At 53.4% G+C, this 25,935-nt stretch overlaps 11 protein-coding genes across 11 annotated transcripts; 3 read left to right on the top strand and 8 right to left on the bottom strand.

Moving 5' to 3' along the window:
* Positions 1-199: 199 nt before the first annotated feature.
* On the bottom strand, positions 200-2,467 carry Z519_00885 (E1-like protein-activating enzyme Gsa7p/Apg7p; the record flags this gene model as incomplete). Its single annotated transcript, XM_016758642.1, has 1 exon — positions 200-2,467. The coding sequence occupies one exon, from the start codon at positions 2,465-2,467 to the stop codon at positions 200-202; it is 2,268 nt and encodes a 755-aa protein (XP_016625891.1).
* A 648-nt stretch (positions 2,468-3,115) lies between these two features.
* Z519_00884 (uncharacterized protein) lies at positions 3,116-4,882 on the top strand (the record flags this gene model as incomplete). Its single annotated transcript, XM_016758641.1, has 3 exons — positions 3,116-3,519; positions 3,794-4,051; positions 4,276-4,882. 3 exons carry the CDS (start codon positions 3,116-3,118, stop codon positions 4,880-4,882), a joined length of 1,269 nt encoding a protein of 422 aa, XP_016625890.1.
* A 157-nt stretch (positions 4,883-5,039) lies between these two features.
* On the bottom strand, positions 5,040-6,497 carry Z519_00883 (uncharacterized protein; the record flags this gene model as incomplete). The annotated part of the gene is made up of 1 exon (XM_016758640.1): positions 5,040-6,497. The coding sequence occupies one exon, from the start codon at positions 6,495-6,497 to the stop codon at positions 5,040-5,042; it is 1,458 nt and encodes a 485-aa protein (XP_016625889.1).
* An 815-nt stretch (positions 6,498-7,312) lies between these two features.
* Z519_00882 (uncharacterized protein) lies at positions 7,313-7,504 on the bottom strand (the record flags this gene model as incomplete). Its single annotated transcript, XM_016758639.1, has 1 exon — positions 7,313-7,504. The coding sequence occupies one exon, from the start codon at positions 7,502-7,504 to the stop codon at positions 7,313-7,315; it is 192 nt and encodes a 63-aa protein (XP_016625888.1).
* Positions 7,505-7,591: 87 nt separating this feature from the next.
* On the bottom strand, positions 7,592-9,824 carry Z519_00881 (uncharacterized protein; the record flags this gene model as incomplete). Its single annotated transcript, XM_016758638.1, has 4 exons — positions 7,592-8,305; positions 8,395-8,757; positions 8,810-9,299; positions 9,370-9,824. The coding sequence occupies 4 exons, from the start codon at positions 9,822-9,824 to the stop codon at positions 7,592-7,594; spliced, it is 2,022 nt and encodes a 673-aa protein (XP_016625887.1).
* Positions 9,825-12,263: 2,439 nt separating this feature from the next.
* On the bottom strand, positions 12,264-13,222 carry Z519_00880 (uncharacterized protein; the record flags this gene model as incomplete). The annotated part of the gene is made up of 2 exons (XM_016758637.1): positions 12,264-12,862; positions 12,928-13,222. 2 exons carry the CDS (start codon positions 13,220-13,222, stop codon positions 12,264-12,266), a joined length of 894 nt encoding a protein of 297 aa, XP_016625886.1.
* Positions 13,223-14,725: 1,503 nt separating this feature from the next.
* Positions 14,726-15,235, top strand: Z519_00879 (uncharacterized protein; the record flags this gene model as incomplete). The annotated part of the gene is made up of 1 exon (XM_016758636.1): positions 14,726-15,235. One exon carries the CDS (start codon positions 14,726-14,728, stop codon positions 15,233-15,235), a length of 510 nt encoding a protein of 169 aa, XP_016625885.1.
* Positions 15,236-15,820: 585 nt separating this feature from the next.
* Z519_00878 (uncharacterized protein) lies at positions 15,821-16,391 on the top strand (the record flags this gene model as incomplete). The annotated part of the gene is made up of 2 exons (XM_016758635.1): positions 15,821-16,166; positions 16,237-16,391. 2 exons carry the CDS (start codon positions 15,821-15,823, stop codon positions 16,389-16,391), a joined length of 501 nt encoding a protein of 166 aa, XP_016625884.1.
* Positions 16,392-17,337: 946 nt separating this feature from the next.
* Z519_00877 (uncharacterized protein) lies at positions 17,338-18,429 on the bottom strand (the record flags this gene model as incomplete). The annotated part of the gene is made up of 1 exon (XM_016758634.1): positions 17,338-18,429. The coding sequence occupies one exon, from the start codon at positions 18,427-18,429 to the stop codon at positions 17,338-17,340; it is 1,092 nt and encodes a 363-aa protein (XP_016625883.1).
* Positions 18,430-19,040: 611 nt separating this feature from the next.
* Z519_00876 (uncharacterized protein) lies at positions 19,041-20,822 on the bottom strand (the record flags this gene model as incomplete). The annotated part of the gene is made up of 1 exon (XM_016758633.1): positions 19,041-20,822. One exon carries the CDS (start codon positions 20,820-20,822, stop codon positions 19,041-19,043), a length of 1,782 nt encoding a protein of 593 aa, XP_016625882.1.
* Positions 20,823-21,692: 870 nt separating this feature from the next.
* Z519_00875 (uncharacterized protein) lies at positions 21,693-25,907 on the bottom strand (the record flags this gene model as incomplete). The annotated part of the gene is made up of 2 exons (XM_016758632.1): positions 21,693-25,799; positions 25,854-25,907. 2 exons carry the CDS (start codon positions 25,905-25,907, stop codon positions 21,693-21,695), a joined length of 4,161 nt encoding a protein of 1,386 aa, XP_016625881.1.
* Positions 25,908-25,935: the final 28 nt, after the last annotated feature.

The raw sequence follows: 25,935 nt of genomic DNA, 5'->3' as shown, positions 1-25,935 counted from the left end.
GAGTCGGGGGGTAGAAGAGGAAAAGGAGAAACTAAAAGAGGTATACGTGATGACTATAACTATATAAGCGGTGATGGAAGGCTGCTACCATCGCCTCATGTTTGAACCTCTAGCGCCGGCCGTAAAGAAGTGGGCACTGGGGCAAGCGGTGTACCAAGCTCTTTCTGCACTACTAGCCAGCTAGCAAGCAGGCAAGCCACTAAATCAATTCCCCCTCCTCATCCTCGACGCCTTCATCTTCCTCGCTGAACTCGATATCCCTCGCAGCCTCCTCAGCCAGTCTCTGCACCTCCTTCAGCCCACTGATCTCCTCGACGAAGCCCTTCTCGTTCAGTGCGCGCTGGACAAACCCCCACCCGCCGGCCTCGTACGCGTCGAGGACCTTGTCCGAGCAGGCGCTGCAGTGTTTATACGCCGTGCCCGTGATGGCCATGTTGGAGAAGGTGGCCAGGAAGCCGCGGATCGTGTGCGGGACGAGGCCGAGCGGGTGGTCGTGGTTTTGGTCGCCGCCCCTGTCGCCGGTCCGGTCGGCGGAGGAGAGGGAGGCCGGGGCGGCGGCACCGCGAGGGTGCTGCAGGACGGAAACGAAGAGCTCGGCGAGCAGGGCGGACGCGATGGCCGCCACGCCCGGCCGCGTCACCGTGCACTGCTGGTCGAGGGTCAGGTCTTTCATCGAGTCTGCGGGTGCGACGACGTCGTTGCAGAAGTAGCAGCCCAGCTCGCCCTTCCCTTGTCCCTGGTTCTGGGTCTGTTTCTCGGCCTCCTCTCTCTGCGTGCCCGGCAGGGGGGGTTCAGGCCTGACGCCGTGTCTCATGACCACGTATGTGTCAAACCCCAGCGCCGCGTTCATGACGATCTTGCCCTTTGCTTTCCCCATGACGGTCGGCAACCACCTCGACTCTCTCGTGTCCATCAGCAGGAAAATCACGTCGTGGTCATCCACCAGTGCTTCCAACGTGTCATATTCCGCCTTCGTCTTCTCGGGATCCGTAATCGGGTGTCCCGCCATGGGCACGCTCAACACATACCCTTTGGACTGGACGCCGGGGTATACCGTCTTCAACGCCTCCGCAGCGGCAGTGGCCTTCTTCTTTCCGCCCTCGAGACAGTCCTGAAATGTGAAGAGTGGCTGTCTGACGGGGTTGGAAAACGAGACGCTCCCGTTGTCCACGAACGTGATGTGCCGGACTCCCCACCCCATCAGGTTTCTTGACACATAAGACCCGAGCGTCCCGGCGCCGAGGAGGAGGCATTTCGTCTCCTTGATCTTCTCGAGGTTCAGGTTCGGCGATATCCGCCATTTCATGAGTTTCAAATTCAGGTCGACGGACGAGTCGGCCAGTTTGGTCGGGTCCATGTATTCGGTGAGGTCGGCCATGCGACCGGTGAGCTTGTTCAGGGCGTTGCGTTCCCAGCCTACGACTTTGGGCATGGTCTGCGAATAGTCTGGTGGTCGGGCAGCGTCTCCTGCATTGCTACTCTGTTTAGACGGTTGTTTGGATATTTCCATGTTGAAGATGACGCTCCGCGCGGCGTCTCGACGCATTTGCGTCTCGCGATAGCAGAGGACTTGTACTTTGTCGAGTTTCCACCGTTGCCGGACCAGAACGAGGAGATTTCGCAGCATCCATCCCGGCGCCACCGGGCCCGGCTCGGCGTAGTTGGAAGGGTCGGCGAAAGCGACGAAAGAGTCTTCCGGATCTCCGCCATCAAAGAACCCCGTGTCGAAGCCCGATAATGAGGATACTTGCCAGGTGAAGCCGAGACTTGCCGTAGGAGTAGGTGGCGACTGCGGAGAAGTGGGACCGAATTCCTCCTCGCCGCCGCCGCCATTGTTGGAATTGTGACCAAAAGAAGCGTCGCGCACCTTTTTGACGAGGAAGAATCCATGCTGTCTCGGGTCCACGGCGTATTTCCAGGTCTGTACACGATCCACCAAGGTCGTGCTCTCGATCGAGGTCAGTTTCCTGTAAGAGATATCCGTCTCTGGACTTGCGAGACTTCCACCACTGGTCATCGGCACCCAGGGCGGATCCATGACCAGGGCCGGAAACGCAAACCAGTAGTTGAACTTGTATTTCTTCAGGTCTGCGAAGCTGAGGACCAAGAAGGAGGCCAGGAGACTGGGACACGAGTAGATGGTGCCGTCGTTGATGGCATCCCAAATCGTCTTCCCGGCCTGTTGGATCATGGCCAACTTGTCGATGTTGCGATACTCCTCGATCGTGTTGACGTTCTTGATCATGCCCTCTGCACGATAAGAGCCGGCCGGCACTTCATCATTGGTCAGGGCATTGGCGTGGATCTGCATGCGGCAGGAATGCTCCTTGTTGTCGGCGGGACGGATTTCGTAGAGGCCCAACAATTTCCGGGCCGAGTCGTCCAGCTTGTCATGGTTGATTTTGTGCGACGCCAGTGAGGCGTAGAACGGGATTTCGATATCGGAGGCAAAAGGCACGTACTGCATTGTCCAGGCCGGTTTGCGACGACCCTAGTCAGGCCGAAGAGGATTGTTCTGATGGACCTGATCAGACACGAATAGAATCCCGATACCCCGGATTGATAAGACGGTGTTTTGCGTAGACGGAAGAGATTTGCTGTTCCAGCCAACAGTAAGAATAAAATAATGATGATGACAATGGTAGAGCCGTGGTCGAGGTCAGAACTGACTGGGATGATCTAGGCTCGAACATGTGGTAGTGGAGCGAAAGTGGCTGGGAGGCGGCCAGGCGGCCGGCTGCAGCCTCGGGGCAGAATACTGGGTACATTTCCCGTCAGTGCGCCTGCCGCTTTAATGACATGTGCCCCTTTCAGTTAGACTAAAACCCTATTCCTAGTCAGTCACTTCGACGCGTCGGGTGCATGACCACTTTACGCGTGTCTCGATCGAGAAAAGGCGTCACGGTCAACCACATCAGCGGACAGCAAATCAAGCAGGTTTATTCAGCAAACGTCAGGGGAGAGGGCCTTCTGATCATCCCACCTTAAGAAGAAATATCGGACAATTTATCAGGCACCCACACGACCCGCAAAGTCAGAGATCCGGGGGGGGGTTTGGAGGAATATCAAACACCACAGCCTTGCGTCCAGCTCTTCTCCAGGTTGTTTTGCTGCAATGCTAATCGGCATCTGCGGCTCCATCTGCTCAGGCAAACACACCACAGCCGAATACTTAGTCCAGCACCACGGCTTCCTCCGCCTCCATCTCCCCACGCCCGCACAGTTCCAACCATCATCCCTGCCGTCGCCATGGCCATGGACATCATTGCCACCTTCAGATTGCTCGCCGGACTACCTCCGCCTCCTGCCCAGCGTCACCGACCAAATCGGCACGCGCGGCCTCTCCTTCCCCGACGTCGATTCGCTCTTGGACTTCGTCACCAAACGATGGCGCGAGCACTGGGTTCTGACGGACATCTATGATGAAGCGACCCTGGAAATCCTTTTGAGGAGGCCGTTCTTTCTGCTGGTGAACGTGGATGCACCGGTTGGGACCCGGTTCGAGAGGTTTAATGAGCGGTATGTCTGTCTGTGTCGCATCTGTCCGTCCGTCTCGTCTGGCTTTCTCGCAGCTCAGACCTTTCCTTTCCTTTCTACCTTCTCGTTTGAATCTTTTCCTGGTTTATGACGGTCGAGCCACGAGCAATAATCAGCGGCAAAAATTCCGCCTTTTCTCTTCTCTTCTATTCTTCTCTTACGTTCTCTTCTCCCCGACCAGCAAGAGACAAAGACGGAGACGACGTTAACAGACCGTGAACTGACCATCTTGGCGTCTGTGTTTCGTGACACGCAGGTGTCAAAAACGCAAGCTCACACCCATGTCCCTGGCCGACTTTGTCTTCTACAATGACCTCAAACTTTACGGGCCTCGCGCCGGGCCTGATTCATTCTCCTCCTCTGCCGCCGACTCTCAGCGCTCCGCGGCAACGACAAACGCCGCTGTCGAGGATGATCCGACTCCGAACCATTCCTCGCCGCGAACGGCGCTCCTCCCGCTCCTGTCCCACGCGCACCTGTCCATCCTCAACTCCTTCCCCAGCATCTCTGCGTAGTAAGCATTAGTCCTCCCCGTCCCCTTCCCTTTCTTATACCAAATAAAAAGACCAACCCGAGAAAAATTATGTGCGGCACATCCCGCCCATTTATCCAAACAGGCTCGGTCACATCCCCACCCTCGCCTAATTTCTACGTCTCTCTCTCCAATCTACTCCCCATCTCGAATGGCAGAGCAAAACAGAGTAACTAACGATTCCACCTCGCTGGGTCGATCAACAGCCACGCCTTCCTGGCAACGCTCGACCTGCCATCCCCGCTCCGCCTACGGCCGACGTGGGACGCATACTTCATGACGCTGGCCCACCTGGCGTCACACCGATCGAACTGCATGAAGCGGCGCGTGGGGTGCGTGCTCGTGCACAACGCCCGCATCATCAGCACGGGCTACAACGGCACGCCCAGGGGTCTTGTGAACTGCAACGAAGGAGGGTGTCCGCGGTGCAACGGCTCGGGAAACTCGGGCGGCGTCGCCCTAAGCACCTGCCTGTGCCTGCACGCCGAGGAGAACGCGCTGCTCGAGGCCGGTCGCGAGCGTATCAGGGAAGGCGCCGTGCTTTACTGCGACACATGCCCGTGCTTGACTTGCTCGGTCAAGATCGCCCAGGTCGGCGTCAAGGAGGTCGTCTACAGCCAGACCTATAACATGGACGAGGCCAGTCGGAAAGTTTTGCGCGAGGCTGGGGTCGTGCTGAGGCAGTTCGTGCCCAAGAGGAGCGGACTTGTCGGCTTTGACCTGGCCGGAACGGATGAGTTGGGCAATGACCTGGGCGGAAACGAAAGGAGGGACGGAAGAGAGATGGTCGTTTTGAATGGCAAAAGGCCGTGAAAGAGCAGCCAGCGAAAAGTATATGAGTGTGCAAATATATATATGGCTGAAATTAACACGAATGGGTATCAAATTATTACCTACTTGAAACGGCTGGACAATATCAAATCACAATAGTGCACGGAAGATCGCCTATTGAAAACTCACAGCAATCTCCCTACTTTCCCCCATACTTCTTCTCTTCCGGCGAATTCAAACTGGGCCCAGCATGAGACGCTCCAGCTGGAGAAGGGGTGGCAGCAGATGTGGCGCTCATTGGCTGTGCACTCTTAGGTGTTGCCGCACTTGTTGGTCCGCTAGTTACACCCTGCGTCTGATTCTCTTCCATCCTAGTGGTGATGGGGGTGATATTGCGGGACTCTACCGGGCTAGTGGGCAAGCTGTTGGACGAATTAGCAAAGCTAGCAATGATTGAGTGCCATTGCTGTGCGTCCGAGTTGGTATGCGCCTTGAACTGGAAGTCGGAGGTGAGAGCCATCTTCTGCCCCAGTTTGCTGCCTGATGAGTCTTTGCCTTTGATGGTGAATTTCAGCCCATCCACAGCTCCGATGATGCAATCGGGGAGGTAGAGGGAGACCTCGGGACTGGGATCCTTGTGAAAGTTATCGTTGTCTTTGTACTCGTGCAAGTAGCCGGCCGGGGTGACAGCATAGTATCCACTGCTGTAGCCCTTGAGGGCACCCATCCCCCGAGATTTGCGCTCAAGAGTACCTTCAACGAGCGGTTTGGTCGACCGATGCTTTTCGTTTGGGAAAGATACGCCTTCCATAGTCCGTGGCGGTGCGTTCGGGTTGACCAGGATATGCTGATTGCGTTTGGTAAAGCCATTCCATTCAAAGTCCAGCGGAATGTTGCTCGCAGTGGATGCGATATCGCCGAACATGGCTTTCTGCCGATCTGCCTGGCCGCTCATGAATTGGTTGTAGGAGTTCAAGGCTGTCTGCACGGTTTGCACGACGTGCGACTCGAAGTTGGCGAAGGAGTTCTGAACCGCAATTAGATCTTGTCTATTACTGTTCTCTTCGAGCAGTTGCTTGTTGAGACGGTAGAGAGTTCCCCTCTTGACTACGTAGGGATCATGATGCGCCGACACTTTTCCTCCGGTCGAGTCGAAATGAGCGGCCTGTTGCCCCAGCAGTTCAATGTGCTTCTGCGATTGAGTGCGCGCCGCCTCAACCGCCTTTGTACCTTTCCCAGTGGCCCCGGAGATTTCTTTGTTCTTGTTCTTGATCTCAGCGTGCAAACGTTCGAGGATGGGAAGCACTGATCCAGTGAGGTTCTTGGAAGTCTCGGTGTACAGATTGATTTGGCCCTGGGTGTTGGCGCGCAGGTTTTCGAACAGACCAGCTATGCCACCCAAAGCGGAGTCGAAGTGGTGAGCCTCACGAAGAGGGCTCGACAGTGTCTTGATGACTTTCTCTTGGTCTTTGGCGCGTCCAGCCTGCTCCTTTGAAACGGCGGAGATGTAGTTCTCGAGATAGCCACACATGTGTTTCCAGGCCTGCAGCCGCTCGATCAAGAGACCGGCGGTGCTGGAAGGATCTCCCTCGGTCACGACGTCATCATCGGAATCGTTAGCGGTCTTGACCCTCGTGGGCAGCGGAGGAGCGGCCATGACGGAGCAATAGTCGGGGGGAGGAGTATTGTACTACGATACTGCCATGACAGTTAGAATGATGGGGGGTTATTGAGTGTGCTCGATGGAATGCTAACGCAGAGATATCGACCCGTTCAATTGCAGTGGTGTTGATGTTGAGGGCCAGAGGGGAGGTTGTCTGACTGGGACTGCGACTGCGCTGAGAGCTTAAGAGCTGAGCTGAGGGTTGAGAGGTGAGGCGTAGCTGCCGAGCTCAATTGATAGCTCCCTCAGCAGGTCAACTTGGAGTCCGCGCAAGACAGAACAGATGCCAATATGATGGCTGAATGGATCACAGGTGCAATGACGCTACTATCAGTTGCTCGCAGGATGAAGGATGAAGCTGATCGACTATGGCTGTGGCATCCAAACTGCATCTGTTGTTCCCCATTGTGACGCGATCATGTTCGGCTGCCACTTTTTGGTACGCCACTAACGCGACGTCATTGATCGACGCGTCCCACTCTAGCTCCAGCGACACCGAGACAGCTGCACAGATTCTACATACCAGGATACATACACGATTATGTCATGTTGTCCTTGGTTGTGCAGGCCACCACCAATCTAGTAGCAGTGTCAACAGTGTACAGCAGTGCAACACAAAATTTATTGCTTATGTAAGTAACTATTACTTGAGTTACGTAAGCACTTACTTAAACAATATACTATACCTAATTCAGTAGATAGAAGCGAGTTTCTGAAAGGAAGAGTTAAGCAAAGTCAGTGTCACGACCTGGCCCTCAAGGAAGCCATGTGCAACCACAGAGCCACAGACAAAAGGAAGATAACGAGGGTTACAGTAACATGTTGGGCCTCCAGGTCGGGCGATCGACAACCTCGGGAGGTTCCTTGGTTCCTACCCCTCTGGGCATCCCCGTCTGTTGAAAGTCAATGATCTTGGCGTCGCCGTCTTTGTCGATGACGGGATTGGAAATGGTAAAGCCGGCGTGGATGAATCCTTCTGCGTGAACGTCGACAACGGCCATGGATGGCATCCTCCGCCCCATCGACAGCGATCTCCCAGGCAGTGCCGCCGCCAAGCAGATCTGCCATCGCGCCCTGATCGAGGAACCTTAGCAGAATTCCTGCCCAACAGCCAGCGGCGGCAGATTGATATCCCAGTCTTCGTCTGCCCTCGCTACTCGCCCTACAATGCACTTCATCCTGGTCAGTGTGTCGGCCTTTGGCCAGGCTCCCCTGTCTCTGTGCGCCACGGTCAAATGCTCCATGAAAGTGTCCACGCTGTCAAACATGGGCACGCCTCCTGATGCAAATTTGCCAGGCACGCCCATAGCACTGACCATTGCGCAGCAAAAAATGCAGGCGAACATCCTGAAGCCTAGGTTTTTCTGTACCATGGATGTGGCGTTGGATGGTCGAACGTGACATTTCGCTAGAAACGCCCATTTGTACCTCACCCCGCAGCGACTCTCTCTGACTGTTGTCTCAAAGCTCTCCTCCGTCTCACCTGCATTCCCACCGAGCTTCGAGCGTAGGGGGACGAGCACTTGATAGTTACATCCACTGCATTCGAAGCAACGGCTGGTGCCCACGAAACCTAAGGGGCGTATGAAAATGGAAAAGGCGCGTTTTTGATCCCTTTCGTTGGTGGAAAGGAGCCGGACCGCCCCTTTACAGAAACAGCCAGGGAACGCTTCTGTGGGAAAGTCTGTTGGCTTGAGCGTATGAGCTAGCTGCTCAATCTCTGTTTCATTCGCCAGGCCTGATAGCAAGTCTTTGATCGCTCGATCGCTATCATCCCCCTCGATGCTGTTTTCTCGATCCTCCTGTCAAAACATATGGAACATCCGTCAATTTAGCCAACGATCCTGTGCCGGGGTGGGAATGGGAGACACTGTGACCTGAAACCACTTACCATTCTTCTCGACTGCAGGACTCTACTGTTTAACCGGTTTTTGAACCAGCTGCTCTTGACCAATAGCGGTTCCTGCGCAGTTGCCAGTTGTGGAGGCCTGCTCGTCACCGGCTGGCTTTCAGTGTTCGTTCCTGAGCTTTCACGGTCCTGGTTTCGTGAAAGCATGGGCCTTGATTGAGGGTTTTCTGATTCGACCTTATCCTGTTCGTCTCTGATTGTCGAGTTCGATGTCGCTCTGTTAACGGCCAAATCCTGACAACTCTGTTGTGTGGTTCCTGACCGAACGACGGCCTCGAAAGAGGCATCTGGCTGCTGGGCTTCAAATTCTTCCTGTGTCTCCGCTGTCTGCCTCCAGTATTGAGCCTAAAAGAAGCTCAGTAAACCATTCATTCACAGTAATTGGCACCACGCTCACCACTTCATGCTGTCTCAACGCTGTAAAGAGTTCTAGGAGGCGCTTGTCGCCGTGTTTCTTGCGCAGGTGGGTCCATTCGTCCCAGTGCACCTTGAGTACTGCTTTTTGCACTCTGTCTCGTTGACCGTAGTCTATCCTGTACTTGACAACCCCGATCTCCTGTAATATTTTACCAATGAGCAGACAGTGGTCAGCAAGTTGTGTGTGATTGTCGATGGCCAGTGGCAGGTCAACGGCGAGCCCACTAGTTGCTGCATCGTCATTGCTGGCAGCTGAGGTAGCCTGTGTGTTTGCTTGCAACAAGTTGCAGGAAGCGCTATCCTGCTCACCAACTCCGCAGGTGTCTGGGTCTGACTGCGCCCCTTCTGGGCCCTTGGAGGCTTCTACAGCCTGGAGAACTCGTTTGTAATTTTGTTCGCTCGTGTCTTTTTCTTTGATTAATGTGCGCAACAGTTCGTGTTGATCTTTCAAGATTTCACTGTCTTTCTGACTGAAGTCCCTTTCTGTCAGAGAATAATCTGTCGAGATTGCGCTAGGTCACCGAGATCGGCCACGCATACCTTCTAAGTTGCTCGGCCAAGATCAGCACATTGAGTATAACGAGCAGTGAAGTCTTCAGTCTCTCGAGGTTGGATCGCAGCAGCTCAATCTGAGGCTCAAGAAAGGGAAAGCGGAGCCGCTTCTTGAACTCGGCGATCAGCTTGTGGCCGCTCTCGCCACCGTCGATGGCTTCATTGAGCTCTGTGAACAGCTTGTTGCAGCTCTCGACCAAGTTTTCCGTCGTCGCAAGCGCGGCAGGCGAGCGCAGCCTCAAATTGTCTTCCTTGCGCAGCTCATTCCCAAGTTGGGCCAGGACGGCGCCCGTGGCAGCGATATCTTGAGAGATACTGTCAATGCTCTGGTGGGCGTTTTTGATCTTCCGCGAGAAAGTGAAAAGCCTGACGGACAGCTTTCCGCCCAGCTCGGCAATCTGAATCACGCTGGCGGCAAGGCCGACAATCTCGAGACCGGACATTGGTGGGTTAACCACCTTACATGTGGTCCGCCATCACTACTCAAGTGGGCACCGAGCAGAAATATTGGAAACACTGGTATATTCAACGGCCCGGCAGACAACGTTAAGGCGGTGTGCGTGAAATGGCAGGGACCAGGGACCATTGTTGTACAAATCCTTGGCGGAAACTTCGACTTATTCCTCTCACCAACACCCTCACTGTTATCTGCAGCTCTTCTGGGTAGGCCAAGATCACATGGGCCGCTCGAACCGCTGAAGGGCTCCCTGTCTACCTGTCAGCCTTATGGTAGGCGCCTCGACTAAATTCCCATCTGCAATACATACCGCGTTGGCATCCACATCACTACTTGGTGGCTTCGAGACACAATGTCGTGTTTAGCCGCAAGGACAGCAAAGCCCACACAAGCAAGCGAGATGCCCCAGCCCAAAGCTTCCAACCAAATGTAGGAATGGGAATTCTCATATGGGCCATACGGAAATGAATCCTGTGTCGACTGTCAGCTCCCTTGGCTTCGTTGAGACGGTTCCGTCACTCCTTTTTCCCATTCTTGTGTCGAAGGTAGTGGAGCTGGTGAGGCAGCAAGGTGGGCTGGTGCCCCTGTGGAGGATGCTGCGCTTCTTGTTAGAATCCGATCGAGAGGAGGGCAATTTAAGTCGAGATCTCCCCTCTGATATGTTGGTAAGTTGGCTTCGACATGATGGATTACCTTGATCTGTAATATCTAGCCTGCTGCTCCACTTCCTGGACCTACTCGACGTGCCTAGCAGCCGGGATTCTGTCACTCAGCCTCTGATTTATGGCAGCAGTTGGGGACGACTGCATCTTTGAATTTCCACTTTAATGTTTCCCTTCATGATATCCATTTGCTGTGTTGAGTCTGGTCAACGACTGATTCCAAGGTAGGTGCATTGTGGCGACACTCTGCGTGGTCGCAATATATATCTCGTCTCGATCATTTCGCGGGATGGACTTGGGCCCTGCTGAAGCCGCTACCGGGATATTGGGAACTTCGTACCGTTGCCCTGGAGCTAACAGAGCGGCCAGTACAATCCAGCAAAGGACATGTGGGGAGCTATAACATCCAAAACCATAGTCCAATTTCCCGTCAAGGCTGAGGTGCAAGTAGAGTCGACTGCCACAGCGTTTCTCCTGATCTCCTCCGGCCAGCATCCCAAACGCCCCGGCTAGGGTTGGGTTCAAGATAGGCTACGAGTGCGACGAAGACACTGGCGCAGTTCTTGTCGCTAAATGCGAGATGATGCACGACCAAACTGCTCCCTTGAGTTCCACACAAGCGTAAAGCTGGTTCGTGTCTGACGCCGAGATGATCCTGCAAAAATACGAAACGACCCAGAAGAAGGGCATCTTTGTGGTCACCAAAACCCTATATTGTCAAACAGCGCGCCGTAACTCTGTTGAGATCTAAGGAAGCATCGGTTTCGTTCGGAGGGGATATCGACCCTAGCCAGAATTGGCAAGATTGCACCAGAGATCGGCTAGTGGACAAGCCAGAACGAAGAGGTGTGGGAGCTGCTCCAGGACGCAAGTCGTCAGGCACCACCATCAACGGTCCATCCTCCAGCTTCTTCCAACTCTGAGAACATCGGGATGATGGTGCTGTTGTATTCATGACTGGGTGGTACTGGCGTCCAAAACTGCTTCAGAAAAAGGTCAAACACAGCGAAGAAAAGCCCAAACAGAAGAAATGCTTGGGAGAGAGTGACAAGCGGGGGCTCTCTGGAATATCACTTTACTCGTGACAACGAGCATCTGGAAATCGTCACTTTGACTCCTCAGAAGATGCGAACCTTTGGCGAAGAGTGAAAGAGTCAAACTCTGACTTTCACACATATGGGCATTGTGACAACTGTCAGCCTTCAAATAGTCAAAGATACTATCTGAGACAAAACACTAATTTAGAGGATAGTTGAGTGATAAGGAACACAATTGGAAGTCGCCCTGCAGTCAGGGATACCAAGGAGACATCCAGAACATGTCGACTTCATCCGATCTGCGCGTACACCGGAACCTCTGCGGAGCCAGCCACATGGTGAGAAAAGTGGCCTTGATAACTGCGCAGAGGGAGTGCATATGGGATCCACCGTCCTGGCCTTTACCTTCTTGGGCGATGTTGGCGGGCGGGACTCTTGCCTCGAGCTTGTGGATCGACGGTCAGATCATGGTTGCGACATTGTTCGTCCCTCAGGAAAACGTGAAACGTACCCAGGTAAGGCCGTATTCTGGAAGCACTCAGTTCCCCTACGCCGATCCAAGGGCCCCGATGGGCAACATCTTCACCAGATATGGGCCTGACATTCGAGGTGACTTCAATGGAACCATCTGTCATTGTGCATGGAATGCGGCCAAACACTTCGTATCGGTTCTAGAGGCAGCCTCCCAAGCAAAGCTATCTCTAGCAATGCCGACCATTACAGCGCTCAACAGACGCATCCTCCAGCATTGCCATTTCCATTCCCGACAAAGACAATAAGAACGGCCGCAAAGGCTGCCGTCGCCACAAAAGTCTCTATCTTCTTGGCCGGCGTGATCAATGCGATAATAACGCTAAAGAGGAACGTGAAGCCCACGATCGCTCCCATCCTGGCGCCTTCCCGCCGGATGAAATAGAGGGCAAGTGAGCAGAGCGCCGGAATCATCGAAGACAGCACCGTGCTGCAGATGTTCACGGCCAGGATAATCAGTCTGTCCGAGTAATAATAGATGGGCGTCTGCTGTCTCATATCGGTGAACGCATCAGCAACGTAGGTTGGTGACCTGTATCTGTACCCTATGGTGTTGTGGTACCATGGAAGGACGCGAGTTTGGAGAAAATACGTCAAGGGATCTCTACTCTCGCTCGGCAGAGCTATCGAGGTCAGATCCCCTGCATTCTCTTCGTCCCAGACGACAGCTTCAGCCCCACGGAGGGAACCATCACCACCTTCGAGGTCGGAGTTCCAAGTACGGAGTTGCTTGTGGTGTAAGCGATCGACAGAGGGTAGTTGGGAAAGGGCGCGGTAACGGAGCAGCGCTTTGCCTTTTGTGTTTGGCTACTGTTCAGTAAAGGATATGTCTGACACGAGGGATTGAGTTACTGCGCACTGTATTTCTTGAGAGCTGCTTCAAGTCGGTCCCAAAGAGCCTTTTGCAGCGAGGACTGAGGTTCTTTTTCAGAGGAAGACTGAGTTTGGCGGCTGGGAAAATGAGAAAACAGCTTCTCAGTGTTTCCGGATCTTCCCTTCAACTCGAGTTCGGCGGCGCCTAGCCCCTGGCGCAGGTGCGCGATCTCAGCTTGCAGAAGGTTCAGCTGGAGCGCTTGTAGAGGCAGATAGAGGCGGAAGATGGCGTACTCTGGCTGGCTGGCCTGCATTGACGACAGACGAGTGTAAGCATCCATTTCAAACAGGGACCAGCTATCATCCTAAGATGGAGTGTTATTAGAGCCTCAAATGCCTCTTTTGACTTCCTTTGTAATGCTACAAGGTTAGCATCGACCTTTGATGTATGCGCTGGCAGTGGCTGCATGGGCGAAAGAGTATTGGGTAAGGCGAGCACATACATACCAGAAGCTGATGCCCAACATCGGCAACGACGCCTTCAGACGGTTGGCGCGAACACCTGCTCGCGCCTTTCCCGACAAGGCAGCCGCACATTCCTAGGAAGAAGGGAAGTGCCGCGATCCCGAATAGTGCTGAGCCATGCTATTAGCGAAAGTAACATCACCACAGCGATATGGATGTAGGGATTTGAGGGCGAGTTCCAATCATGTTCGGCAGAACATGCAGCCATCAGCCATCGTCCCTCGGCATCACGCTGAAACCACGGCCAGCTTGATCCCATCGTTCATCGGCGTGGGGGTGGTGGCTCAAGCTCTCGAACGATAAAGAGCCCGCGTTTCCGGGTTGCCGACAGGTCTTTTCCTTGCTCTTGCTTTGCTTTTGAATATGTGGCCAAAGGCTGTACCGGTCTGTTGACGGCCCTTTGAAAGGGTTTTGCGCTTTTCCAACGCGGTCGATGGTCGACGATACTTCAAATGACCTGTTTTCGTACTTGGTACTTCATTTCGCATACTACCTACGTCTTGCGGAGGCTAAAGATCCAATTTCGAGCGAGGAGACCTGGAATTTGAACCATGAATGAGATTGGTAGAATTTGCATCATAAGCTATAAGCGACCATTGTATATCCAGTGCAGCGCCGGTCGGAGGTGAGGTGACAAGTGAAGTATCCGCGTTGATTGTTTGTGTTGTGGAGCCTGCAATTGGTACTGTTAGTGCGTCTCTGACACCAAAATTGTAGACCCAACTGCCTGCGCAGTGTTTATGCGCACATCACGCCCATCGCATCTCTTGTTTGCAAGTCCTTACTGCTCTCCCCATTTCCGGGCTTTTTGAAACTTCGTGCTTGTTCTTGTCTGTGGGCTGTGGCCCTGTTCTTTGGGGTTTGGCTGCCATCCTTCACGCACCATCGCCCTATTGTTACCCAGTGCACCGACCGTCGTCTCCTCCCCCCCGGAGAGCCATCCAAGCATTCCACGTCCGTTTGAACCGCATCGTTCTTGAATCCGCCTTTCACTCATCATTCACAATTGCTCAGCCGCAACTTTCGAACCGCCGGCACTGCGTGGCCGATCATACCTTGTCGGACAGGTTAAGCCAGGAACATTTGGTGATCCAGAAGGGACGCCGCAGTCTGTTGAGAGCGACAAGTCCCTGGGAACACACCAAAACGGCGATCTGAACACTGGCCAGTGTAGCAAGCTCCGGTCCTCACAACGATCGCGGGCGAGATAGCCGACCAAAACGGCCAAAAGTAGTGAAATCAGCAGGACAAGAGGGCCATACAAAATTCCATCCAAGTCATCTTCCAAGATCAGGACTTCAGAAGGTGGAGGTTCGTGAATGGCTCTCCTTCAGCCTCAAAACAGAATTCCAATGCAAAGTGACCGGCAGGCAAGTTTGAGTGAAAACTCCGAGGATTGGAGCAGGCATGGGTCGAGCTCAACTCTGTCCGTGTCTACCATCGGCTCCAAGGATGAAAACACTTACATCTGGATTGTCATGGTTGAAGTCGACGGAAGACACAAATTACTGTGTAGAACACAGCTGGATACAGGCCTCCTCCCGAGTTTGATCAGCCTATGGGCTGCACATCGAGCAGAACAGTTAGGGTTGGCGACCATCGAACCTCGTAACTTGGACCCAATTGAAGGCCTTGTCAAGGGACCCAAGCTCTCCCTGCTGGGTGCGATTAGGCTGAAGTTCTTCATAGATGGTAAACCTTACAGGCACACCTTTTTTGTGGTGGATGACGATAGATACGATATGCTGCTGGGTGCCAAATTTGCGAACAAAAGTGGACTGGCTGAGAAGAGGACGGGTTCAGCCGACTCCTTGCCCGGTCATTTGTAAGGACATCACAAATGCTTGATATTCAAAGTGATGCATGGAGTCGCCTGAGATTGCCGCAGACAGTGCTGAGAGCTGGGTGATGAGTTGGCCGCCCGATGGCATCGGCGGTGCGGCTGGCTTGATCGGTGACCAGGGTGCACAGCTCTCTGAGAGGTCGAATTCAGAATATAGCGTTTGCATAGATGAGGCTGATATGAGTCCGTGTTGTCAACCGCTGCTCCGATGCCACCGTCATCCACCCTCTGAATGGGTGACACACTGAACGTTGCCTGAATATAGGCGAACTGGGACGAGGATGAACACCATCATCTTTACCCATCTCAGCAATTGGGCCGCCACTGCAGCTCTCTAGCCAATGCCCCCAGTCATGTGCTTGCTGAATGCCAGGGCAGCCTGTGTCCTGGTGTCCTTGACCCCGGCGATGGCGGCTGAGGGTGGTCTTGCACGCGAGGCTATCATGGGGCAACATTGCCATAGAGATGAGGGTATATATCGAGCCTTTCAGAAAAATACTTGGTGGGTTCTTTCATCATCCTGGCATTGACAGACACTGGAAAGACGGATAAAGGGGAAGCTGCTCAAAAAATGGGGGGCGAGACAACAACCGACAAAGGCCTCTGCGAGATCATTGTAGAGCGAGAGGACCAATATCCAGTAACAAAGCTTGCTAAAAAGGACTGGCAAACCCGAGAACACAGTGAAATTACTGAAGCCTGTGTCAAATCACTCGGCTTTTCCCTCTATGACCAAAATGGAGAGAAGCGGAAAACGTTGCGACTCGTTTGGGGACCGACCCAAAGGGCAAAGAGTCTCGAGGACGATTTCCTCATTGTTCCGACGGGTGACCACGAAATTGTTTTGGGCTTGGAGGCGTTTGACAGGTTGCATTCAGCCTGCAACCCAGGAAGCTATCCTGGATTCATGAAGAAAGGTACGTTGGACCTGCGTGTATCCGACCTTGTTGGTTCCTCACAAGAGCCACACTCGCTGACTACGTGCAGTGCCAAAGGAAATACTGGCGCGAAGAGAGAGCGAGAAGAAGATTCGGCATGAACAGGAGATAAAGGCCGAGGTGAAGGAATGGCGTGAGCTTCTGCAGAAAGATCAGTCGAGCCCGTCGACTCAGGCGACCCAGGCACCTGCGTCTCGCCTCTGAGGGGAGATGCATTGGGCCTGTCACCCGCTGACGTTGGGAGCAATCGGGTCGAGGGAATGTGGCCCTGTTGCGGCGGCATTGGTCAGGTGTGGCAGCCGGATCGAATGAGGCAATAGGAGTCGATGATCTGTGCCCTTTTATTTTCCGACTGACGGACGGTTATGATTTCCACAACAGCCACATTCCTTGTTACACGCTGAGGTGGCCAATAGCTTCTGCGGCCGTGCACCCTGCAGGGAATCGATGCTGGACCAGTTCGTTTCGGACCGGGTGTGGACCAAGGGTGTTTGCATGATGATTTAGAAGGCTTTCTTCGAATACAGGATTATTGTTGTCAAAACCTACAAAGCTTCCTCTGGAGACCTAGCGAGTATCCTTGGAACTTGACAGAGTAACTTATGACCGTACTTGGGACTATATGCTCCGTACTTAGTTAGCACGATACTTACAAAGGACTATTGACCCACTCACTCTGCCTTGTTGGACTCACCTTTCACCGACCATTCGCTACGTAGACGGAACAAGACGTAAGGCTGAATCCCCTGCCTCGGTCAACTACATCCACAAGCCAGTAGCTCAAGATCGTTACTGAAGTTATACCGGGCGGGAGCTCAGGATGTACAGGCTAACATGTTGTAAAGTTGTCAAGTTCGGTACGATTTCCGCTGCCTCGAGATGGAAAGATAGTAATAGACCATACATGAAAGTAAAAGAACACAACCAGACGTCGGCTAAGAAGCATCATCTCTCTGGGCCACAGAGCCTCATACTGAACACGCGATTTCACGATTCTGCTCTGCAGCCCTCTGCGCCCGGCGCCTTGCTAATAACACAGTCCCTCGTTCAAAAATGCTAACCAGACCGTCGCTCAAACATACCAACCAGACGCTCGCTTGTTCCAAAAGCCCGAAAACATCATTTCAACGCGGGCTGCTGCCTTTGGCATTCAGTCCACCTTGATATTTTTGAAGGTATCTAGTTCGCTGTCTGAACCCGGGATCAGTGGGCCAGGAGAAACGCCCTCGGCATTATAGGCTTCCTGTCCGCGAATCTTGCCCGTCTCGTCAACGTCCCGGATTCCGTAGTTCTGGAGCGAGTTGATAAAGTACGCGAATTCGAGGTCGTCCTCCGGCCTCCAGAACTGGCATCTGTCCGTCTCGACGTTGTACTCGTGCCAACCGGGCTTGATGATGCGGCGGTCTCCGTGGTCCCCCAACTCCTGCACCCAAGTCCCGACGTACGTGTCGTCCGAAAACCCTTTCTCCACTGGCACGTACCGCGACGGGTAGTCTTTGTATTTAGGGTCGTCGAGCTGGACCCATTCGCCGCAGCAGCTGTCGATGGACGGAGCCCTGCTCCAGCAATTGGGCTCTGTCGACTTGCCGAAGATCTTGTTGTTGCCTCTGTCGCAGAAGAGACGCCACTTGGCGAGGGCTGCGAGGGCGTCTCGTGGGCAGCTGTGTGTCGGCGTCGGCATGGTGTCGTAGTAGATCTTGACCACACTATCACATCCTTTCGCCCGGCATCCAATTGTGAGCTTGGAATATTGCGGCGATGTCTTTGAGGGTGGCTTTGAGGGTGGCTCGTCGGGAACGGTTGGTGTGGAGGAAGGCCCTTCGCCTAGTAGGTGGTCAAAGGCGTCATCAAGGATCTCCCCGATATCAACAGTCTGAGACGCATCGTCTGGTGGGCCATAGATATCACCATAGAGAGCGCCTGCTTCATCAGGGACGTCACGGATCGTTAGGCCGGAGATATCACCATGGAGAGCGCCTGCCTCAGCCTCACCAGGGATAACACCTACCACGCTAGGGACATTATTGACTGTCATTCCAACCATGGTCAACAGCGCTGATATCTGGCCTATGCCGTTGACGATGCTCGTGGCCAGCCCCTTATCGGGTTTCAACAGGTCGATGGAAGGCCCCGAAGAGAGAGCTCTCGCCTTCACGGGATTGGGGACGTTGACAGGTTGAGCCACAGCAACAATGGTGGCCACAGCGATGAGAACCGTGCAGAGGATTTGTTGGATGGCCATGTTGTGGTAGAGGATGTGGATCTTCAATAAAGGGAGCGAGCTGGGAGGGGGGTTTCGTGTGTCTCTGCGCTTAGATGTAAGGAGCTTGACAAAGAAATCGTCAGCTACTTTGGAGGGGAGAGCACGAAATATATATATTTCCAGCTGTCATTCAGCGAGACATAGTGGTCCTCAAATGGTCGAGGCGATCCTGGCTGGGTCTCAAACATCAGGAGGCATAGCCTAGTTGTCCAGTAGGAGCCGCGAACCGGTTTGCGGTTCAGTTTGCGATTATCGGGTACGCCCACGAGGAAAATAACTTAAAAAAAGTGGCACGTCGAAGGCCTTCGCGACTAGCTATCAGAACGGATTCAGACTGTGTCACTTATTTTTCAATACGGCTCGGTGGATGATTCACTCGTCCCGTGCAGTAGTGAATACCATTTTCGCTCCACCAGGCTGAAAAATCGTATCCCTGTCCATACACAGAACACAACTACCAAATGTCTGCCAAAGCAGGTGTGCCAGTAGGTATACACGCGTGATTTGTAGAAACCGGTGCTGTTATTGGGTCACTAGGTTCTTTGCAGTGGGTTCCCGTAACTGGCCTCCCAATCCAAGCAACGAGCTCCTCAACGAACCACGTCTTCTTCCGCTTCAGGCAAACTCTGTTCGTCACCCAACCTAGGATTTCGGAGACAGAATGCAAACGCGATCAGGAGCGAACAGAGAGAGATTCCGGTGATGCAGAGTAATCTCTGCGAATGTTGATACGCGGCGATGATGGCTGTTCGCACAGGTGTGCCTACCGGGTATTCGTACGCAACGGTGAATGGATCGGCATAGGTCGCGGCAGCCAAGGTCGAATTTCCAAATGGCGCCAGGTTGGTCTCGAGCCTCGACGGGAGGACGTTGGTCCAGATCGTCCCAGAGATGGCGCCACCAAAAGCAGACCCGATGTTGTAGGTGGCCAGATACAGGCCAGTGATGACGGCAACGTGCTCGTGTTTGGTTGCAGCTTGGATTGAGGCCTGCGCCGGGTATGGGAACATGCCTCCAGCAATGCCCAAGAGCACCTGCGCACCAATGACGCCCGACTGGCCAGCTGAGCTGGGAGACCCACGGTAGTGAATGAGAAGCCCGAAGGCGACCATAAAGAGACAGGTTCCGGCGACGATGAACCATTTCAAGCGTCTGACCTGGTAAACCACCATTCCCAGAAGGAAGCCGGTGACAACAGATGAGAAACTATACAAGGAAGTGATTCGGGTGGCGCCCATAATACTGAAGTCAAAAGCAACGATGAGGACTGTGTAGAGATAGTCGCCTTGCATGTACCAAGCGAAATTTAAGGTGCAGGCGATTCCTAATGCCCCCCAAACGCCGCGGTCTCTGAGAAGGTGGAAGGGTACGAGTGGCCGAGGTGCCCTCAGTTGCCACAAGACGAAGACCGGAATGCAGAGGATGCCAATGACAAGGGGGGCAATAACATGTGCGGTGCCCCACGACGAACTTGATCCTCCAGCAATGGTCAGCGGCACAAGAACAAGAGCGAAAACGGCAATCAACAGGATGATTCCCGGAATGTCCAGGGCCCAGAAGAGCTCCAGTGTCAGTCGCCTCGCACCCATCATCTGGTAGGGCGTTTTGTACTTCTCCAGGACACCGGCTTTGCGAGCACGTCGGCCAACGACGTAAAGAGAGATCATCAGCGGCAGTGCACAGATGGGGTAAATTATGCACCACATCCCGATACCCCATTTCCAGGTCGTCGCGCCCAACACCGCCGAAGTTACATTGCCGCTGATCCAGGTGTTCACCAAGAATGGCAGTGCAGGAATGTAGCTGAAGAACAGTCGCGCTCGTAGGGAGGTGATGTCGGCAATAATAACTTCCACCAACAATAGGACGCATGTATAGCCGATCTGGTAGAGGACTGAACCCCCCGCAAAAGTGTCGATATTTGTCGCACACGCTTCAATAATGGTTCCGACCACGTAGAAGACCACGCTGACAAAGACGAGTTCTAGACGACCGAAGACATCGGCGATTTTGGCAGCAGTTGGTTGGGCGGCGGCGGCGATGACGGCGCGAAGCGTGTTGATCGTAGCCAGCAGAGAATGATGGCCCATCGAGGCAGTGGCTGTGGTCTGGTACGTATATCGAACAGTGCCATCCAACCCATAGGCGTACGCGATGAGAAACACACCCATGAAAAGGAACAGACGATCCGTTCTTGTGAGGACTTCATTGATGGCCTCGATTCTCGCAACACCCGGCGACTTCTCTGCATCAACAATAGAACTGCGTCGGTCTGGCCGTTCTTGGACGAAACGAGGATCATTGTGCTCTGCAACTTTCGGAGAGGATGGCATGTCTCGGGCTTTGTGATGAGAATCGTCCGAGAATGACATGGCGAATGAGAACCGTGATCCCGCTCAGACCGGTATCAAGGTGTCGGCGGTCAAGATATCGGTCGGCGCAAGAGATCGTAGAGAGGGAAGCGGAGCAGCTTATCTAGTCGGAGAAGGGGAACCACACTGGCAAGTCTCGTCCGGCGACGCCGGCCTGAGTTACTTTCAAGTTGGACTTTCCAAAGCATTTTAACACCCTTGGCAATGAGTCGAGCACATCTTAGAACCTCAGCCGGCCGGACGACAGTGTCATCAAAGACTTCGGTTTGCCTCGATGTGTGAGGCGGTGGGGATAAGAGTCGACACAATCCGCAAGCCATTGGCTAACAGAATGGCAATCTAATCAGATCATCAGGTCATGAGATCAAAATTTTCACAGCGGGGCGGTAGAGCGGTAGAGCGGCAGAGCGGCATTTTGGACGAGCGAAAAGCTGTCGCGCATTGATGCCAAGGGTGTCGCCGAGGACAGGGTTTCCGTCGGTGGAGTTGGTGAACAGAGAACAGTGCTTGTCAGACGCGTGAGCGCCACGTCTTGAACGGAGCGAGCGACAGCAGCCATGGCCAATCCCGGCATCAATGTAATCGGGAGACAGGGATCTAATCAGATGCCGGCTTCTCTTTCCATGGCATCAGACGCTTTGCCGCCAAATCCCAAGCTCCGGGGGGACAGGCGTGGAGGCCAACCACGTTGGTCGTACTGGGTACATAGGTAAGCAGGCAGGTTGCAGTGCCCAGTCTGCTTGACATTGTAGAGTCCAAGGGCCCAACCAAGAGAAGATTAGTCCGGGACAGGGATTGTCGATAGCGTAGCATTTGTGTGGGCGTTGCTTGCTCCGAGGTCGGACATTGTTCCGCTTGAACTCGGGTGAACTACATGACCTGCCCCAGCAGCCGAGCACCTCTGATGGCCGTTGCAATATGCCAGGGGAGGCATTCGCGGTTGGGATCCACGCAGCCTCGAGTGGCCCCAAGAGTCACAAGGCCGCGATACTGTTTGATCAAATCTTCGAGCAACTCGTCGGGCGACGTTTCGCTGGATGTGTTCGCTATCTGGAGCGTCGAGGTGATCAGGCTGAACTCAATCATGTTGTATCCGCCCTCCCACTTCGCCCCTTTACGTTTCATGAGATAACCCGTGACTTGCGAAGGCCGAAGCTCGATCAAACTCCTCGTCTGGTTAACCCCGTAGGGTAAGATGACGCCCCAGCTGTCCTCGGAGGGATCCAGGAGGGTGAGATCGCTCTCAGCATTCAGATCAAACCCAGGATCGGAAGGTGTGGGAGCGTTCATGAACGAGCTGCCGCCGGGCGTTGGGGTCGCTGGCACGGTCTGTTCAGGAGATGTCATACTGCCCTGTGGCGTCGAAGCAGGTGTCCCATACAGGTTCTGTGTCCCCGTCGGGGCCGTCTTCCCGTGATTAAGGGGTAGGAAGATTTCTAGCTCTGGATCGATCTGGACGGAGAGAAGCACCAGCAGACATCGTTTCTGCAGGGGAGGGGAATTCTCGAAAATTTGATGCCAGTCGACCAGCTCAGATTGTTCATAGTACCCGTGCCTGACAATTGCCAATCGCCACGGCCCACGAACTTTGCTCATAAGGTCTTGGGACACGTCCCACATCTCTCGGAATACGTCGTGCAGAGGCCGGCTCTTCCCCGACGGCCGCACACGAAGACAGTAGGACATGGTAAGTGCAACCCGTCCTAACTCGTCCGTCCAGGCTGCCGTAATCCACCGGTTGTCAAGGCTCACAGAGTAGGCGAGATGAAAGCACGGTCCGTTCTTTTCCAGAGGCGAGCCGTACGTGGGTGTCAATTGCAAATGCACCGAATTTTCCGATTTGGACAACACCACGGCCGAGCTACAGGTAGCTGGGGAGGCGGGAAAATTTGGCGGCGGAAGCCGATTGTAGACCTCGATGGCCAGCCGGATATAGGCTGTTGGAGAAGGGATCACCAAGGCCTCCGCATTGGCGACAAAATTTTGTGGAACGACTTGCAGAGCAATATCGGTCACGCCCTGAATGTCCGTTCGTGCCTCTGTGAATGATTCAAATAGACTGAAGAATGCAATGCACGTCTCCAAGTACGCAGTCGCGCTTTGATTTCTGCCAACCATACAGACAAGGACAGTGCCCTTTATATTGGAAGCAGTTGCGAGAGTGGTGCCGACCAATTTGCATGTTTGAAGGAGGCTGCGCTCACCCACATCATTCGGCACCCATGATATCAATCCAGTGTCTGTGAGACCAGGAAGTTGACCGATCGTAAGAGCTCCCAGCGAACAAGAGTTGTAAGTTTCTGCAAGCCGCTGCAGCAGACAGAGACATCCCTCTGTTACATTTGCCAGACCGGGATGAATACAAAAAGCCGTCACATCTTTCAGTCCGCTTTCAGGCTGAAGGTTCAACGTATCCCAGAAGTTCAAGATAGATATCGAAGCGGTAAGTGGCCGTTCCGTCCGTCGCACGCGAATCTGATCCGGTTGAATTCTTATTACCTTCCCCTGGACTCTGCCATTGTTGTGGTCAGCTCTGAGGTTGGTAAGTTGAAACACGGTCGATGGAGTCGCAGAGGTTTTGATACCGCTCAAATCAACATTTACATCCAATTGATCCTGAAAGAGAGTCTGCATCTCACTCTGGTACTCTCCGTGAGGTAGTAAAGACGTCTGAGACATCTGCTCAACTAAGACGTTGGCAATTTGCAGGAACTTCTGTGGTGACGTTGGAGGAAGCTTGCGAGAATCGGGCTCATCTAAGCGGAAATCACACAACGTCGGATGTTCTATTAACCCAGGCTTCAGAAATCCTAGTATCTGCTGTACGTCTTGATAGATTGACTTCTTGTCGATCTCGCTTTGGCGATTGGCAGCAGTCGGCGACGAGTAGTGATACTCAGTCCACTGTCTGAACGGCACATTGCCCGCATTTGGCTGAGACGCTGGATTTGGCGAATTGCTGGAACTCGTCATCAAACTGTCACTGTCGGATGGACTTGATCCTGGTCTCTGAAACAGTGGATTTGGCTTCGAATAGCTCTTTATGTTGGAAAGAACTAACGTTGGATCAAACCAATAATCTCCGTCCGCGCCGTACCTGCTGTCATGCTTTGATACGGAGGGGAGTGAGCGTAGACCATCGTACAGGCTTGACCGACGGCCGGAAACCACACTAACGGGAGGTTCTGTGGCGAACTCGGGGTTCCACAAAGGAGGATCCCGTTTGGACGGAGGTTGGAGTGTCAGCCTGCTTTTTGCCTGCAGGACCCTGTCCGGCTGCTCAATCCGGTCTTGGGTTTGGGGCGACTTTATGCTTACAGGCATCTTTGGTGCAGCATCAGAGTCCATATTTTCGCTCTTCGCAATGGCTGGAGCCTGAGAAGCAGCACCTTGACCATCGGTTTCATTGTTTGCTTCCATCATCCCTGGTTGGGTTTCGCTGCGCGTCACTGACTCTTCATTTCGCCCGTAGCTTGCAGAGCGCGCAGGCTTCGGAATGATACCTGGACCATCGAAAAAATCCCAATTTGGCTCATCACCATTAGTCTCCGTACCAAGATTATCATCCGGATTCTCCTCGAAAAGATCTTCATCATAGAGTCCCTGTAGTCCGCTTGATGTGGGCGCATCTTCGAAATCCATCATGTCTTCATGCTGCGGTTGAGACCTCTCAGCAGGTCCTCGAGGGAAATTCGCCGGAGTCAGAGCCATCCCGTCAACGGACGGAAAGCCTGGCGTAGGATGTAGCATTCCAACGTCAGGCGGAGTCGGATAAATTGATTGGCTAGGGCCAAAGGCTGGAGGACCAAACGGATGAAAGTGCACTGGATCGTCAAATGCGCCTTCATCAGCGAATAGTGGTTCATCATCTTCATCCATCACACTTTTGCGTCCGCCTTCGGCCTTTGACGTACCGCCGCCCGTTCCAAGGATCCAATCCTGCACAAATTGCATCGGATCTTGGCTGGCTTCACTATCCTCCTCGGCGATAGGATCCTCGTCGCTGAAAACAAAGCACAGGTCTGCAGGCCAGAAGATTGTCCTCCAAGTGATCGAGTCGCTGTTGACTATATCTGAAGTTGCAAGATCTTGTTGACTGTCGTTGGAGACGTGATCAACTTCCTCTATAGGCACTTCAATCTCAATCCAGCCCCCTTCCTTTGCTTCGATGCTGGTGTCCGTGTGCTCCTTGAGCCAAGATGGTAGTAGCTCTTGCCAAGCTTCTCTTCGTGCATCGGAAAGCAGACTTTCGCCATTGTTCTGGTTGTCAGAGGTGCGAATAAGGTTTGTCTGGTTGAGGATTTTCGATCGGTTCAATCGTGCAATGCGCCCGACGGGTGCGAGGTATACGGCAGTTGAATCAGAGTTTTTGGTGCCATTCCACTTTACCTTAGTAACACAGTCTTGGATACGGAAGAATGAGAATGCGCCATCCTTTGCAATTGTTAGGATGATATGGCCACTGGGGACTACCTGTAGATCAATGCGGTAGAGAATCCACTTCTTGATTTTGTCAAGATGGTCAATCTTGGTACCAGAGGGAGTCTGCTCCACCAAATACATATTGGGGCCCAGTGGTTGAAGAGCAGTTTCGCCATTCGGGAGAAACTTGATGCTGGATACAATTGCAGAAATAAACAATCGGTAAAGCCGAGATTGTTCCGGTTTTAGCAAGTCGGGCAGGCGGGCAGCAGTCTTGTATGCGATTGTACAAGTGTTGCTCCGCAGGACGTAGCCAAACTTCAAGAGCAAAGTTTTTTGGTCTTTCGGAGCAGTAATATCTACCTTCTTGTAGAAGGTGAAAAGCTGACGAGCTTCGACATCCAATGCCGCGAGGATAGATGCTTCTCTAAACTGACGCTCGGTTTTCCGGAGTCGAGCAAGGGTATTCTCTGCAGTGACGATAAACGCTGACGGATCCTGGGTTGGCGGAGTTGCTACTGTGCATACAATATAAGCAATCTCGCCAAAATCATTCTTTAGAGCCATTAGCTTGAGTGGGATTGAAAATCTTGCAATTCACCAACTCACAAGGGTATAAACATTGGTGGAACAGTTACTCGGGAACTCCAGAGTGGTAGTCATGTCGTCAACCGTTGGGTGGAATCAGAAC

The sequence above is a fragment of the Cladophialophora bantiana genome, assembly GCF_000835475.1.
Source record: "Cladophialophora bantiana CBS 173.52 unplaced genomic scaffold supercont1.1, whole genome shotgun sequence".
Lineage (NCBI taxonomy): Eukaryota > Fungi > Ascomycota > Eurotiomycetes > Chaetothyriales > Herpotrichiellaceae > Cladophialophora > Cladophialophora bantiana.
Note: the sequence above shows the minus strand (reverse complement) of the source record. Positions and strands in the feature narration are given on the sequence as shown.